We start from the raw sequence: 14,134 nt of genomic DNA, 5'->3' as shown, positions 1-14,134 counted from the left end.
AAGCAGCTGAGTAGGGTTCAAGTTGTCCCAGTCACACTGCTTTTTCTCCCAAGGAGTTCACTAGATCCGAGGGATCTCATATTCTGCAGCACTTTAATCTGCCTGCATTCTGTAATATTCATTACATACATATTTTTCACAGCCTCCAACTGTCCTCTTGAGGCTTCGGCCAACCCACCTGAGACCGCTGCAAGTCCTCCCATGGCTCCCATCAACCCATACACTCTTTCTTGTGCTCTATGGTACGCATACACTTTCTTGCTTTGCTGGAATTGCTGTTGCTAAGCAATGTGGTCATGTGCTTTATGACTATATTGACAGAAATATAGCAATAAATTACAGCCCGCGTGGACTATAATAAATCATTTCTGGAGACCGATGGATTTAAGAAAGAATCTGCTTTCAAATAAGATTTCTTTTTATTACAAAAGTAAAAAAAAAGAATGCCTTAGGAGGCATATAGAATGCGTCTTTACATCATGGCAGCTAACAAAGGATATAACAATACAATATGGAGAATCTGGAGGGGACGGATGTGATACATGACTGATGTGGCAGGATTTTACATCATCATAGGAGGAGCTGATAAAACACACACACTGTTAACTATTTAATTACTGAAAAACTCTGAATGTCTCTGAATGTCTCTGGGGCTGTCAATACTCAGCGTGACATATATCACTTAGCAATGATGATTATGGTCACAATTGCTATTGTAACTTAAGGACTATATATACATTTTAAATTCCAGGCTCTCTATTATCCTGCTTTTTTCCCTTAGGATATGTTTGTTTTTATTACATTGAACTTATTTATTGATGATTAGGCCTGTTTCTTGTTAACTTCTATCTGTTTGCTATTTCAAACATATAAAACAATATGTTTTTCCTTTATATTATATAGGAACACAAATAATAAGGTGTATGTTTTATAGGTATCTGAAGGTAAATTAAATGATCACTTTCCTTTGGTGGTATGGCAGACTGGATCTGGAACTCAGACTAACATGAATGTTAATGAAGTCATCAGCAATAGAGCTATTGAGATACTTGGTGGTAAACTGGGGAGCAAGGATCCAGTGCATCCCAATGATCATGTCAATAAAAGCCAGGTCAATATATTCTTCCTTTTATTTTTTCTTTTCTGCACTAGCAAGTATATGTAAGTCGATCACCATATTTATTAAATAGATGTTGTTTAGCGGGTGTTCTGCCTGACTGGGCTCAGGCAATGCGTAATAGTCTAAGGAAAAGAAATTGAACACACACGTGCTCTGCTAATCAGCAAACTTGTATTAAATAAACAAAAAAGGGTTACTCAAAACAGTTCTTAGTGTCCGAAAACAATGATAGCGCAAGGCTTACTTCAGCCGCATACAAAAACACAGGAAAAAACAAACAAAGACAACCTGGAATGAGCAAAGACGTTTCAGGAGTCCTTTTGAATCTTTGGAGCAAACAGCAAGTCCCAGAGTTTTCACCTCCCACTTGTCTGAAAAAGCTAGGGTTGAAAACTCCAACGGCACGGAACAGAAACTTCAGAGCAGGAACCACAAAATAACACAGATAAACAGCCACAGTTTGCCTTGGGCCTTTGTTCCCTTTTATCCCTTTAGCCCTCATTAAGGGAACCACACCCAGCCCTCAGTATAAGAACCACACCCAGCCCAGGTGCTACTATGATGACTTGTAATACTCCTTTAATTGATCCCTTCTTTGCATAGCTCTTCGGCTACGCAGATCAATATATTGATCTGCAGAAGAACCCAGGGACGAAAGACTGTCTGAGGGATTGCATGCCAAATCCCCTGGGCTGTCTGCTGAATCCTGCGTACCAGTGGCCTCATCCTCCTGGCTGTCTGCCACATCTTCCTGGCTGTCAGCCAGGCTTTTGCATTCACTTTGTGCCGCGTCTCTCCCATCTGTGGGAGGAACGGCTGGCCCAGGCCCAAACACAACAGCGAGGCATAAAATATTCAGTGTGTCTCAAAATGTGTAAACTTCATTGTATGGCTTGCTGCATTTGTTCAATAAATTATGTTTATTGTTCCACAAAAACATTTCATTTACTGACAATTAACTTCCTGATACAAAATATGTAAATTTTATATCTTTGGAGATTCTCAGTCATCCAAGTCATGATTTTCCCAAAGGTGCTTTTTCAAGAGGCAGCTGGATTTTCTTTGAAGACATTTTGCTTCTTATCCAAGAAACTTCTTGGATAAGAAGTGAAATGCCTACAAAGAAAAACAAGGAAACCCTATTTGCCTCTTGAAAAAGCACCTTTGGGACATATAGCTTTTAATAACTGTCTGGAATTCTATCTCAAATGTGTAAGCTTGGCTGAATTATTATTAGTGGATTGAATGGCATCATACATGACAGTACCTGGGAAGGTGGATGGTTTTCTTAATTGTTTTCAACATCAAGTTCATTTTTAAGAGAAGATTGAACTGCCACTTGACTGGTGTGCTATAGGGTTCCTGCTTGGGTAGGGGGTTGAACTTGATGGCCTTCATGGTCCCTTTCAACTCTAACAATCAATCAATCAATGTTATTACAGATCCATTTTTAATTTAACAGGGACAGATTATCAATAATACTAAAATCAGCAACATAGTTTTGTAGAATAGCTTTACTATTGCATCATTAGCCTGCCACTATCCACTATCCTCAAATGCTTAATCTTTTTCTGAACCCTATTTCTTAATTTAGCTGAAGCTCATGAAAGAAATGTTCAGATAATAATTTGCTGTTTTTTGAATGTTAGAGCTCAAATGATACATTTCCCACTGCAATGCATATTGCCGCAGCACTGGAAGTTCATGAAGTGCTGATACCAGGGCTACAGAAGCTTCAAGATGCCCTTGATGCCAAGTCAAAGGAATTTTCTGAAATTATTAAAATTGGACGTACTCATACACAGGATGCCGTTCCTCTTACCCTTGGCCAGGTAAAAATCATTTTATAGTTCCATACAATGAAAAAATAATAATGTTTGTATGATATGTATTTGCTAATTATAAAATAATGGTTGAGTCATATTAAACGTTTATCATATAAAAATATACTATGAAATTTGCAAAACAGTGGTACCTCGGTTAATGACCACAATCCGTTCCGGAAAGTTGGTTGTTAACCGAAATGTTCGTTATCTGAAACTATTTTCCCCATAAGAAATAAAGGAAATAGATTTAATTGGTTTCCAGCCCCTGTTGACTCGCTAATATGAAAGTTACCGGCTATATAGGTATGTTTTTTTAATGAGAACAGTTATAATACAATATAAATGGAGTTAAATAAACATAAAAACATTAAAGAAAGCATTTAAATATAAGAAAACATTTAGCAAACATAAGAAAACGTAGATGGAGGTGTGGGGAGGAAGGGGTGGAATTTCTGCTTGGAGGGGGAATCATTGGCATTGTAAAATCTGGGTTGACTTCCCTTTTCTGTCGTTTGAGGTTGAAGGAGAAAACTTGTCCATTGTCTGTTGGTTCTGCCTTTTTTATAACACTTTTCGGTAATACGACATCACATTATCATTGAACATGTTTAGGCTCCTATTGCCTATTGCACTGTTAGGGAAAGACTTTTCTACAAACAATTGCAATTTCCCCCACTTCACACACATTTCTTTAATCACTGAACTTGGGAATTCCTCCTTCCCTTCTTCCTCCCCCTCTAAAGACATATTCTCAGCCAAATTCTTTTCTTGCTCAGCCTGAAGGTGCTGCAACTCTTCAGTAGTGAGTTTGTTATCGTGCTCCTATCAAGCGATATTATTATATTATTATCGTAACTGTGTCTCGAGTGCGAATGTTGCTGGGTCTGAGATGCCAGCTGGTCGTGTGTGGGTGATGTGGCTGTTCGCTGTCCGTATTTTTGTTCACTATCCGGAGCAAATTTTTAATGAAATTTTTGGTTGTTATCTGAAATGTTCGCTATCCAAGGTGTTCACTAACCGAGGTTCCACTGTATTTCTTTTTATTTTTGTCAAGGAATTCAGCGCTTATGTACAACAAGTTAAGTATAGTATCACAAGAATCAAATCAGTCATGCCAAGAATCTATGAACTGGCAGTTGGTGGCACTGCAGTTGGCACAGGACTAAATACAAGAATTGGTTTTGCTGAGAAGGTTGCATCTAAAATAGCTGCACTTACAAGTAAGAAAAGACATTAAAAGTAATATTGATGTAACCTTTAACTTGCTAGAGTAAAATGCAGGGAAATGGAAAATAAGAAGAAAATGAACCTGCTGTCTAAATATCTTTTTGTTTTCATTCACTAATTCACATTTGTAAATTGGATATTGTAGAAATAGCAAATATTATAAATGTGTTACAGTCCATTCTCACTCAAATTCAGGAAGCCAGTTGAAGAAAAAGCCACCCCCATTTCTGAAAAGGAAGTTTTCCTCTGTAGGAAGCAGAAAGTACAAATCATCATAATTTTAGCCATTGTCTATCCATTGCAGGATGAAGGTCTCTTCTGCATATTTCCAACCAATAGGGTCCTTAGCTTTCTTTTGCCAGTTGGGTTCACAATACTATATGTCACCGATCTATCTTATTTTAGATTTCTTTTTATCAAGTGTGATCTATTCTATAACTACCTTGGTACACTGCTAGGAATTCTTCTTGCTATGTGACCAGCCTATTTCCATTTCTATGCTTTTTTTTCTCTTGATGATATCTATTTTGTTCATTTGGTAATCCATGTGCAGGTCTTTTTCTCTTGTCTTCTAATGCTGATCATATATATTTGTGCCACTCATAGCTTTTGTATCGATTGTGAGGTTAATACAGTTAGAAGGTACAAATAAGCCCCTTTAAACCAAGGGGTTTAAATATAATTATATTTAAATATATAAAATATAATTAACAAATATTAGTAGTTCTACAGGTAGTTCTTGACTTGCAACCACAATTGAGCCCAAAATTTCTGTTGTTAAGTGAGACACTTGAATTTTATCCCATTTCACAGACTTTCTTACCACAGTTGTTAAATGAATAGAAACATAGAAGACTGACGGCAGAAAAAGACCTCATGACCCATCTAGTCTGCCCTTATAATATTTTTTGTATTTTATCTTAGGATGGATATATGTTTATCCCAGGCATGTTTAAATTCAGTTACTGTGGATTTGCTAACCACGTCTGCTGGAAATTTGTTCTAAGGATCTACTACTCTTTCAGTAAAATAATATTTTCTTATGTTGCTTTTTATTTTATTTTTTTTTAAAATAATAATAATAATAATAATAATAATAATAATTATTATTATTATTATTATTATTATTTAGATTTTGATCTTTCCCCCAACTAACTTCAGATTGTGTCCCCTTGTTCTTGTTAATCATTGCAGTTGTTAAGTTAGTAACATGGTTGTTAAATGAATCGGCCTTCCTCATTGACTTTACTTGTCAAAAGTTCACAAAAATAGATTACCTGACCCCAGGACACAGTTGCCATCATAAATATGAATACAGTCATTGTACACTGATGGCAAATTTATATGTGCTGAGGTACAATTGATAACATCGCCACAAAAAGAGGCGGTTAGCCACTGAGCTGGAGTGATGGTCACAGACTGCATTTTCTGCAGCAACAACATATTAAAATGCTCTGGCCAGCTGCACTAAATTGAGTGGTTGAAGTAACAACCAGGGTGCATGGGGTGATGTTGGTGAGGGGCTGATCAGGAACATGGAAGGGAAACCAAACTGGTTCCATTTCAGCCAAGGGAGACAGCAGGATTCTCAGCCCAGAAATGCTAGTGGGGAAGCTTGCTGGGATCAGGGCCTACATATGTGTAATAGATAACAGTGACAGCCTGATTTTTGGTACACAGTCATTTATGCTCTCATCACCTCAGTACTGGACTATTGCTGTTCAATGGTATGTGTATCTCTCCTTAAAGACAACTGAGACGTTTCAGAAGGTTTACCTTGAAACAGTTCAGATAATGATGGACACAAATAGATTTCTTTGCATTTAAAACTTCAACTCTAGAATATTCCCAAATTACTGGTGTCAAACAGGTTGGTTTCTAGATCTTTATTTACTTTTTTTATTGAGTAGCCTCTGAGATGATATTATTATTATTATTATTATTATTATTATTATTATTATTATTATTATTATTTATTAGAGTTGTATGCCACCAGTTCTTTTAATTTAATTTAAATTAAATTATCACCAGTTCCTTTAATTTAATTTATTTGACTTATATGCCACCCAATCCTATGGAACTCTTACAACAATAAATAATACAATGCAATATTACAATAGAAGTCAAATATTAATAGTAAAAACCCCATTAAACTAACTATAAAAACTGCTAGTTAAAATAAATAATTATACACACATACATACCAAGCAAATAATTGTTCGGCCATGACTCGATGTGAACACTCACAGCCCCAGGACTGCTGGCAAAGCGCGATCTTTGTGGACTTTTGGAAGGCCAGTAGGGTAGGAGCAGTATGGACATGGGGGGGGGGGGGTATTGGCTCTCCATGCTGTGGAAGGAGGTGGTAGTCATGTGGGCTTAGCTTGCTGTCCTAGCCAATCAGGACTGAGTGACAAGTCTTTAAAGTGACTTCCGGATCCGCCCCTTCCCTAGTTATTTGCTTGGTCCTGACTTAGCAGGACAGTCAGTTGGCTTTCTCTCTCTAAAAGGCCTTTAAAACTCCTTCCCTCATGCTTTCCTTCCGCTCTCTCAAATTCCACCAGGTGGCTCTGGTACAAATCTCTGCAAAGAAAACAACAAGACAATAAGTTAAAATTAATTTTTACAGCTCCTTTCCCTCCTTCCTCTCCCCCTTTCCTTCCCCCCCAAGGGTGTTGTTGTTGTTAATTAGCCTTAAAAAGTTTCCACAGCTCACAGGTTTTCTCAGTTTTAATAGCTTGCGGCTTCAATTAAACTAAATCAGTGAAAAGCGAATTTCCTTTTTGGTGCCGGGTTTCCGCGCCTCAGGCTTTAGCCACATTTGTTTAACCTGTTCCCGGTAGCGAATGCCCATCTCTTTAAGGACAATTGCTGCCCAGTTAGAGGATGCTTTTTTACTAAAATTTACTGGTGCTTTGGTCTAATGCGCCAAAATTAACAGGCTCAGTACATCAACAGCCACAACCTTGTGGGCTGCTGGTGCTTGTCCTGCAAAGCCTGAGCCAGCCAAAGTTTCTTTTGGCACCATGCTCCCTTTGCAAGGCTCCCAGTGGGTGGGTGTAGTGGCAATCAACGCTCTGAGAAGCCTGTGGCCTCTATGTGTTTCCTCCGATACAAATCCTATCCCACCTAATCCACAAGATTCTGACCGAAGGAACACAGGTCATCGTAATTGCTCCCCACTGGCCCAGGCGAGCATGGTTCGCAGGCCTGCAAGCGCTTTCCATCGCACTCCCATGGCAACTCCCCGTTTCAGAGGACATGCTGCAATAAGATGCATCACATCATCCAGATCCCTAATGGTTTCATCTAATTGCCTGGAAGTTATCAGGGAAGATTTAGAGTCGCAGAGGTATGACCCAGATGCATGGTCTTAATGCAGGCTTCCAGGAGACCATCAACCAATCGCATCTACAGCCACACCTGGGCCAAGTTCTGTGAATGGTGCCAGACAAAGGGTATCCCACCTGTATTTGTTCCGCTTCCCAAGATCATCAGCATTTTAATGCGAGGTTTCCACATGGGCCTCTCAACTAATCTCCTCCATCTTAGCAGGCCCAAGAGGTGAGACTTTGCAAAGTTTCCCTGCAATTCAGGAACTGATTAGAGGAATAGCTAACACATGACCCCCGTCATCCACTATTACCCAACCTGGGACTAAGATTAGAGTATGACTAATACTAGAGTATTATCATCTCTTACCTCTCGTCCATATGAACCACTCCAGGAAACATTCCTGAAACATCTATCATGCAAGATGGTGTTCCTAATAGCTATCATGTCCGTCCGATGCATATCAGAGATGCCAGCACTTTTCACCAGGCAAGACCTCTGCCAATTCCACCCAGAGAAGGTAGTCCTTAGGCTGGACCCTACGTTCCTGCCTATTTTCCACAAAACGCAAGATATCACTCTTCCTTCATTCTGTACCAAATCGACTCACTGATTAGCCATTAAGTAGCATAGCCTGAATGTCACCAGAGCACTGAAAATTTACATTGACCAGGTCAGGTCCTTTCGCAAATCAGAAGCTCTTTTCATGTCTTACCATCCCCGCACCCTAGAAAACAAAGTGTCTTCCATAAACCTGGGTAGATGGATCAGATGCACTAAGGCAGTGATTTTCAACCTTTTTTGAGCCGCGGCACATTTTTTACATTTACAAAATCCTGGGGCACACCACCAACCAAAATGACACAAATCTAATAAATAAATAAATAAATACATACATACATACATACATACATACATACATACATACATACATACACACACACACACACACACACACACACACATATAAATAACCCCCTCATATATACAATCCCATGTAACATCCCCTTATAAATACAGTCAATCATCAATCATCCCTCCTCAAATTTATACCACTGTCTCATTTCTGGGTACTTCTCCTGTCTTTCCCCCTTTTCTCTCTCATGTTTCTCATTTCTCTCTCTTCCTCCCTTTTTCCCTCATTCCTTCTCCCTCTCACTTCTCCTCTTTTTCCATCCCTGTCTCTCTCCCCCCCTTACGTGTGTGTGTGTATGTGTGTGTGTGTGTGTATACACACACACACACACACACACACACACACACACACACACTCGAACCATTTCCAAAACCAGTTGAGGGCTGGGATTTTTTTCTCTTTTATTCTTTTCAAAAACAGGTGTGGGCTGGGGGGGGTGTTTCTTATTATTTGGGTGCTTTTTACCATATGCTTCAAGAATCACCTCTCTCTCTCTCTTTTGTTTCTCCTCTCATTCTCTGCCTCAATCATTTTCTCATTTCTCCTTTTTTCTCCCCTTTTTGTTCTCATTTCTCTCTCTCTCCTGTCTCTCTTGCTTTCTCTCTCTCTTGCTATCTCTTTTTCTCTCTTGCTTTCCTTCTCTCTCTCTCTCACTCGTTCTCTCTCTTGTTTTCTTTCTCTCTCTCTCTTGTTCTTTCTCTCTTTCATGCTTTCTCTCTCTTGTTCTTTCTCTCTCTCTCTGTTGCTCTCTCATTCTCTCTTGTTCTCTCTCTCTCTCTCTCTTGTTCTCTCTTATTTTCTTTCTGAGGCTCCTCCCACAGCGGTGGCTACAGCGGCGCTGGCGATCCGGCCGCTAGCCGCTCCGAGCGCTGTGGGAATGCCCACCCCTCTCACAGTCCGGTCCCGGGCTGACAGTAAAGGGGCTGCTTCCCATCCTCCTTCTCAGAAGGTTTCCTTCTGAGCAAGCTGGCAGGACTGTGAGAGGGGTGGGCGTTCCCACAGCGCTCGGAGCGGCTAGCGGCTGTATCGCCAGTGCCGTTGCAGCCACCGCTAATGTAAAGGGGCTGCTTCCCATCCTCCTGCCAGCTTGCTCAGAAGGAAACCTTCTAAGAAGGAGGATGAGAAGCAGCCCCTTTACTGTCAGACCGGGACCGGACTGTGAGAGGGGTGGGCATTCCCACAGCGCTCGGAGCGGCTAGCGTCCGGATCCCCAGCGCCGCTGCAGCCACCACTGTGGGAGGAGCTGCGCCCCAAGAAAGCCGAAGAGAAAGACGGATCGGGCGGCCGGGGACAGCCACAAGTGGAAGCCTCAGTCCTGGAGCTCCCACTTGCAGGAGCCGCCTGGCGGCACACCTGCCAGTGTCTCGCGGCACACTAGTGTGCCGCGGCACACCGGTTGAAAAACACTGCACTAAGGCACATGAAACAGCAGCCATGCCGGTCCCGAGTGGCATTACAGCGTACTCCACTCGGAGCACAGCAACCTCAGCGGCCTGGGCAACTCAGGCCCCTTTGGAAGACATTTGCAAATTCTTTCATCAAACACTATAAAATTGACTCATATGCCTCTGCTGATGCAGCTTTTGGCAGGAGGATACTTCAAACAGTTGTATCTCATGACCTGTAGCTCACCCTCCCTAGGGACACCTTCTCTTTAGTATGCTCACGTGACTACCGTCTCCTCCCCAGCAAGTTGAATAGGCATTGGATACTCACCTGAATGTCTCTTCTCATGCGTAGAAAGGAGACGGTAGTCACATCCCTCCCTAATTGGTTTTACTTACCTTTCTTTCCTTTCCTTGCTAACTTTTACTTTCAACATTACCTGGCCTAGAGCTGAGTAAGTCGAGAGCCAACACGAGCCAACCCTATGGATTCATGAACAACTGGGGAAAGGGTAGAACCGGCAGTCACTTTAAAGACTTGTCGCTCAGTCCTGATTGGCTAGGGCAGTGAGCTAAGCCCACGTGACTTCCGCCTCCTGTCTATGCATGAGAAGAGGCGTTCAGATGAGTATCCAACGCCTATCCCAAAGAGCTGAGGCAGCCACAAAGAAAGCTCTCCCCCACGGGCCTGCCAACCTGCATTGCTTAATTGGCAGGACCTGGAGAAGCCCAACCCTCGGAGGTACATGCCAGGAGACGGTCACGTAAATATTTATTTATTTATTTATTTAAGTTAGTTAGCTAGTTAGTTAGTTAGGTAGTTTAATTTCTATGCCGCCCAATCCTGAAGGACTCAGGGTGGCTTACAACAATATAAAATACAAAAAACAATAAAAAGAAGTCAAAATACAATCTAAACTCTAATTAAAACCCACAGTAGACTGACTCATCAGTATGCATATATACCATACATACACTTTGGCCATGGTAGTTGTTGATTCAAGACCCCCGGGTCTGCCGGCAAAGCCAAGTTTTCGTGACCTTACGGAAAGCCAGTAGGGTGGGAGCAGTACGGACATCAGGGGGAGTTGATTCCATAGAGCTTGGGCGGCAATAGAGAAGGCCTTCACCCGCAGCCCTGTCAACCTGCATTGCTTAGTTGATGGGACCTAGAGGAGGCCAGCTCTGTGTACTCTAATTGGTCTCTGGGATAGTCTGATCCTAAGCCATCTAGGGTTTTATATGAATTGTGATCGGAGACCAAGTGATAGCCAGTGCAGCACACGAAGCATTGGTGTTATGTGGTGTAACTAGGTACACCCATGACAGCTTGCACAGCTTCATTCTGGACTATCTGCATCTCTGAACACTCTTCAAGGATAGCCCCATGTAGAGTGTGTTGCAATAATCAAGACATGAGGTGATGAGGGCCTGAGTGACTGCGCAGAGCCTCCTGATCCAGATAGGGCCACAACTGTTATAACAGGCGAACCTGGGCAAAAGTCCCCCTAGCCACAGCCGAAAGATGATGGTCAAAGCTCAGCTGTGGATCCAGGAGGACTCCCAAATTGCGGACCCTTTCTGAGGGGGTTAAAGTTTCCTCCCCAGAACAATGGGTGTACAAATGAAATGGTCCTTCAGAAGAAATGCCCAGATCCACTCAGTCTTGCCAGAGTTGAGCTTGAGCCTGTTGGCTCCTAACCAGGTCCTTACAGCTTCCAAGCATGGGCACATCACATCAACCAATTTACTGAATTGGCACACGAGAATTATTTAGCATCCTGGAAAGTATTCCATTCAATCCAGGAGATCTGAAATCATTCAAAACATCTAGATGTTCTCTTACCAATTACCTATTTTGATTTGTGACTTTTGACAAGTTGGGCTACTTTTTATTTTGCAAAAGAGAGGTGCAAGGCAAGAATTAATCAATTTGCCTTTCTCCCTGTGCCTTCATCTTTTTGCCATCTTCTCAAATCAGTATGGCAATTGTTTACTTGATTTTTCTCTTGCTCTGCCTGTACTCAAAAATCCCTGTTGTTTTTGACATTCATAATATGATCTCATCAATTCAATTTTGGACTATTTTCCAATATTGTACTTTTGTTATATGTCCTCTTTCAATTTTAAAAAAAATTATAATTTTTGTTTATCAGAGAGTTCTTGCTGCAGTCAGCCTGGTCTCATGGGGTACTGATTTTCGTACTGATTATACTTCATTATTCCTTAAATTATCTATTAAATCCACTCTGTCCCTCTCTGGGGAAGATGGACTATTAAAAATGTGAAAGATAATAAACAATAATTAAAAAACAAATCATTTAAACCTTTAGTAATGCCATTGTTAACATTATCTACTATATGTTAAAGCAGGGGTCGACAAAGTTGTTCAGAATCTAGGAGCCAGCCAAAAAATTTAGGAGCCAGAATTTTTTTTAAGCAAACTTGGTTTTTTGCCGAGTCTCCACCTGACATCGCTTTCACCCCCTCTGTCTCCTCCTTCCTCTCTCATCTCTTTCCTTCCTCTCCCTCCCTTTCTCTCTTTCCTTTCTCTCCCTTTCTGTCTATCCTTTCTATCTCTCACCCCTTCTCCCTCTTTCATTCCCTTTCTCTCCCTCCCTTTCTCTCTCATTCCTTTCTCTCCCTCTTTCCTTCCTATCTCTCTTTCTTTTTCTCCCTCCTTCATATCTTCTTTCTCTCCCCCTTCCTCCCTCTTTCCTTTCTCCCCCTCCCTTTCTCTTCCTTTTTCTCTATCCTTTCTACTTCTTACTCTTTCTTTCTCTCCCTCCTTCATTCAATTTTCTCTCCCTCCCTTTCTCTCCCTTTCTCTCTCTTTCCTTTCTCTCCCTCCCTTTCTCTTCCTTTTTCTCTATCCTTTCTACTTCTTACTCTTTCTTTCTCTCCTTCCTTCATTCAATTTTCTCTCCCCCCCTTCCTCCCTCTTTCCTTTCTCCCCCTCCCTTTCTCTTCCTTTTTCTCTATCCTTTCTGCTTCTTACTCTTTCTTTCTCTCCCTCCTTCATTCAATTTTCTCTCCCTCCCTTACTCTCTCTTTCCTTTCTCTCCCTCCCTTGTTCTCCCCTGGGGCTGCCTGTGCCTGCCCTGCACCACCCAACACGGACGGACAGCCCCCGGTCGTCGGTTCGTCGCCCCCCACCCCCCCACGGAGGGAGATCAGGCTGGCGAGGGCGGTAGAACTACGTCACCAGCCACTGGAGGGAGATCGGGCTGGCGGGGGGCGGCGAATCCACCTCCCCAGCCGCGCGGAGGGAAATCCGGTAGGCGGGCGGGTGGCCGCGGCTCCCTGCGCGCCCCTGGAAAAGCGTACAGGGAACGGTGCCCGGGGCCGCTTTAGCCGCCCCCCCCTCCCCCCGCCATCTCCCCGCGACTGCCTGTGCCGCTGCAGCCGCGGCCCCCCCCCCCCGCTCCCACCGCCAGTGCCCTCCCGCCGGGCAACCAAAGGACACTTGCCGATGACGACAGGGAACCTTCAGCTGGGCGGGCGCTGCCGTGCCGGTGCCTCCGACCTCCCGGTTCCTGCTCGATGCCGCGGTTTCTGGCGCTCTCCTGCTGGGCCCCAAAGAAGGAAGGCGGGAAAAAGGCGCGAAGAATGGAGGTCTCCTTCCTGCCTGCCTTCTTTGGGACCCAGCAGGAGAGCGCCAGAAACCGCGGCATCGGGCAGGAGCGGAGAGGTCAGAGGCACCGCAGCGCCCTTCTAGGCGCCAGACAACATTTTCTAGGCGCCACTGGCGACCAGGCGCCTGGGTTTGTCGAACCTTGTGTTAAAGGGTTAAATAAGGTTCAGGAGGGAAGTGTTTTTAATAGGAAAGTGAACACAAGAACAAGGGGGCACAATCTGAGGTTAGTTGGGGGAAAGATCAGAAGCAACGTGAGAAAATATTTTACTGAAAGAGTAGTAGACGCTTGGAACAAACTTCCAGCAGATGTGGTTGGTAAATCCACAGTAACTGAATTTAAATATGGCTAGGATAAACATATATCCATCCTAAGATAAAATACAGGAAAATAGTATAAGGCCAGACTAGATGGACCATGAGGTCTTTTTCTGCCATCAATCTTCTATGTTTCTACTGCTTCTCCTGGTATATAATCCTTTTCTTGCTCCCTTCTTTGTGTAGGATTTATTGCCTTTGGCTTTCTGTAGCTATAGATGATTATTTCCTTTAGATGTACTCTAAAGCCCTCCAGGTGATTTAGGTACATGTATTCCAAAGGCATTTTCCCTACTTTTTGCCATGTGCAGCCCATCACTTGCTAGAAGATTTTCTTATCGATAATGAATACCATGGTTTAGGAATCCAAGGTTT

The 14,134-nt window shown here is 42.6% G+C and overlaps 1 protein-coding gene across 2 annotated transcripts in view; it reads left to right on the top strand.

Annotated features, from left to right (window-relative positions):
• Positions 1–14,134, top strand: part of FH (fumarate hydratase) — a 51,034-nt gene that overhangs the window by 15,644 nt on the left and 21,256 nt on the right. For both annotated transcript variants that reach the window (XM_070728898.1, XM_070728899.1), the window contains 3 exons: positions 935–1,111; positions 2,770–2,952; positions 4,001–4,166. In XM_070728898.1, coding sequence (XP_070584999.1) covers positions 935–1,111; positions 2,770–2,952; positions 4,001–4,166 — 526 coding nt within the window. The remainder of the gene's footprint in view (positions 1–934; positions 1,112–2,769; positions 2,953–4,000; positions 4,167–14,134) is intronic.

This window comes from Erythrolamprus reginae, chromosome Z (genome assembly GCF_031021105.1).
Source record: "Erythrolamprus reginae isolate rEryReg1 chromosome Z, rEryReg1.hap1, whole genome shotgun sequence".
Classification (NCBI taxonomy): domain Eukaryota; kingdom Metazoa; phylum Chordata; class Lepidosauria; order Squamata; family Dipsadidae; genus Erythrolamprus; species Erythrolamprus reginae.
Note: the sequence above shows the minus strand (reverse complement) of the source record. Positions and strands in the feature narration are given on the sequence as shown.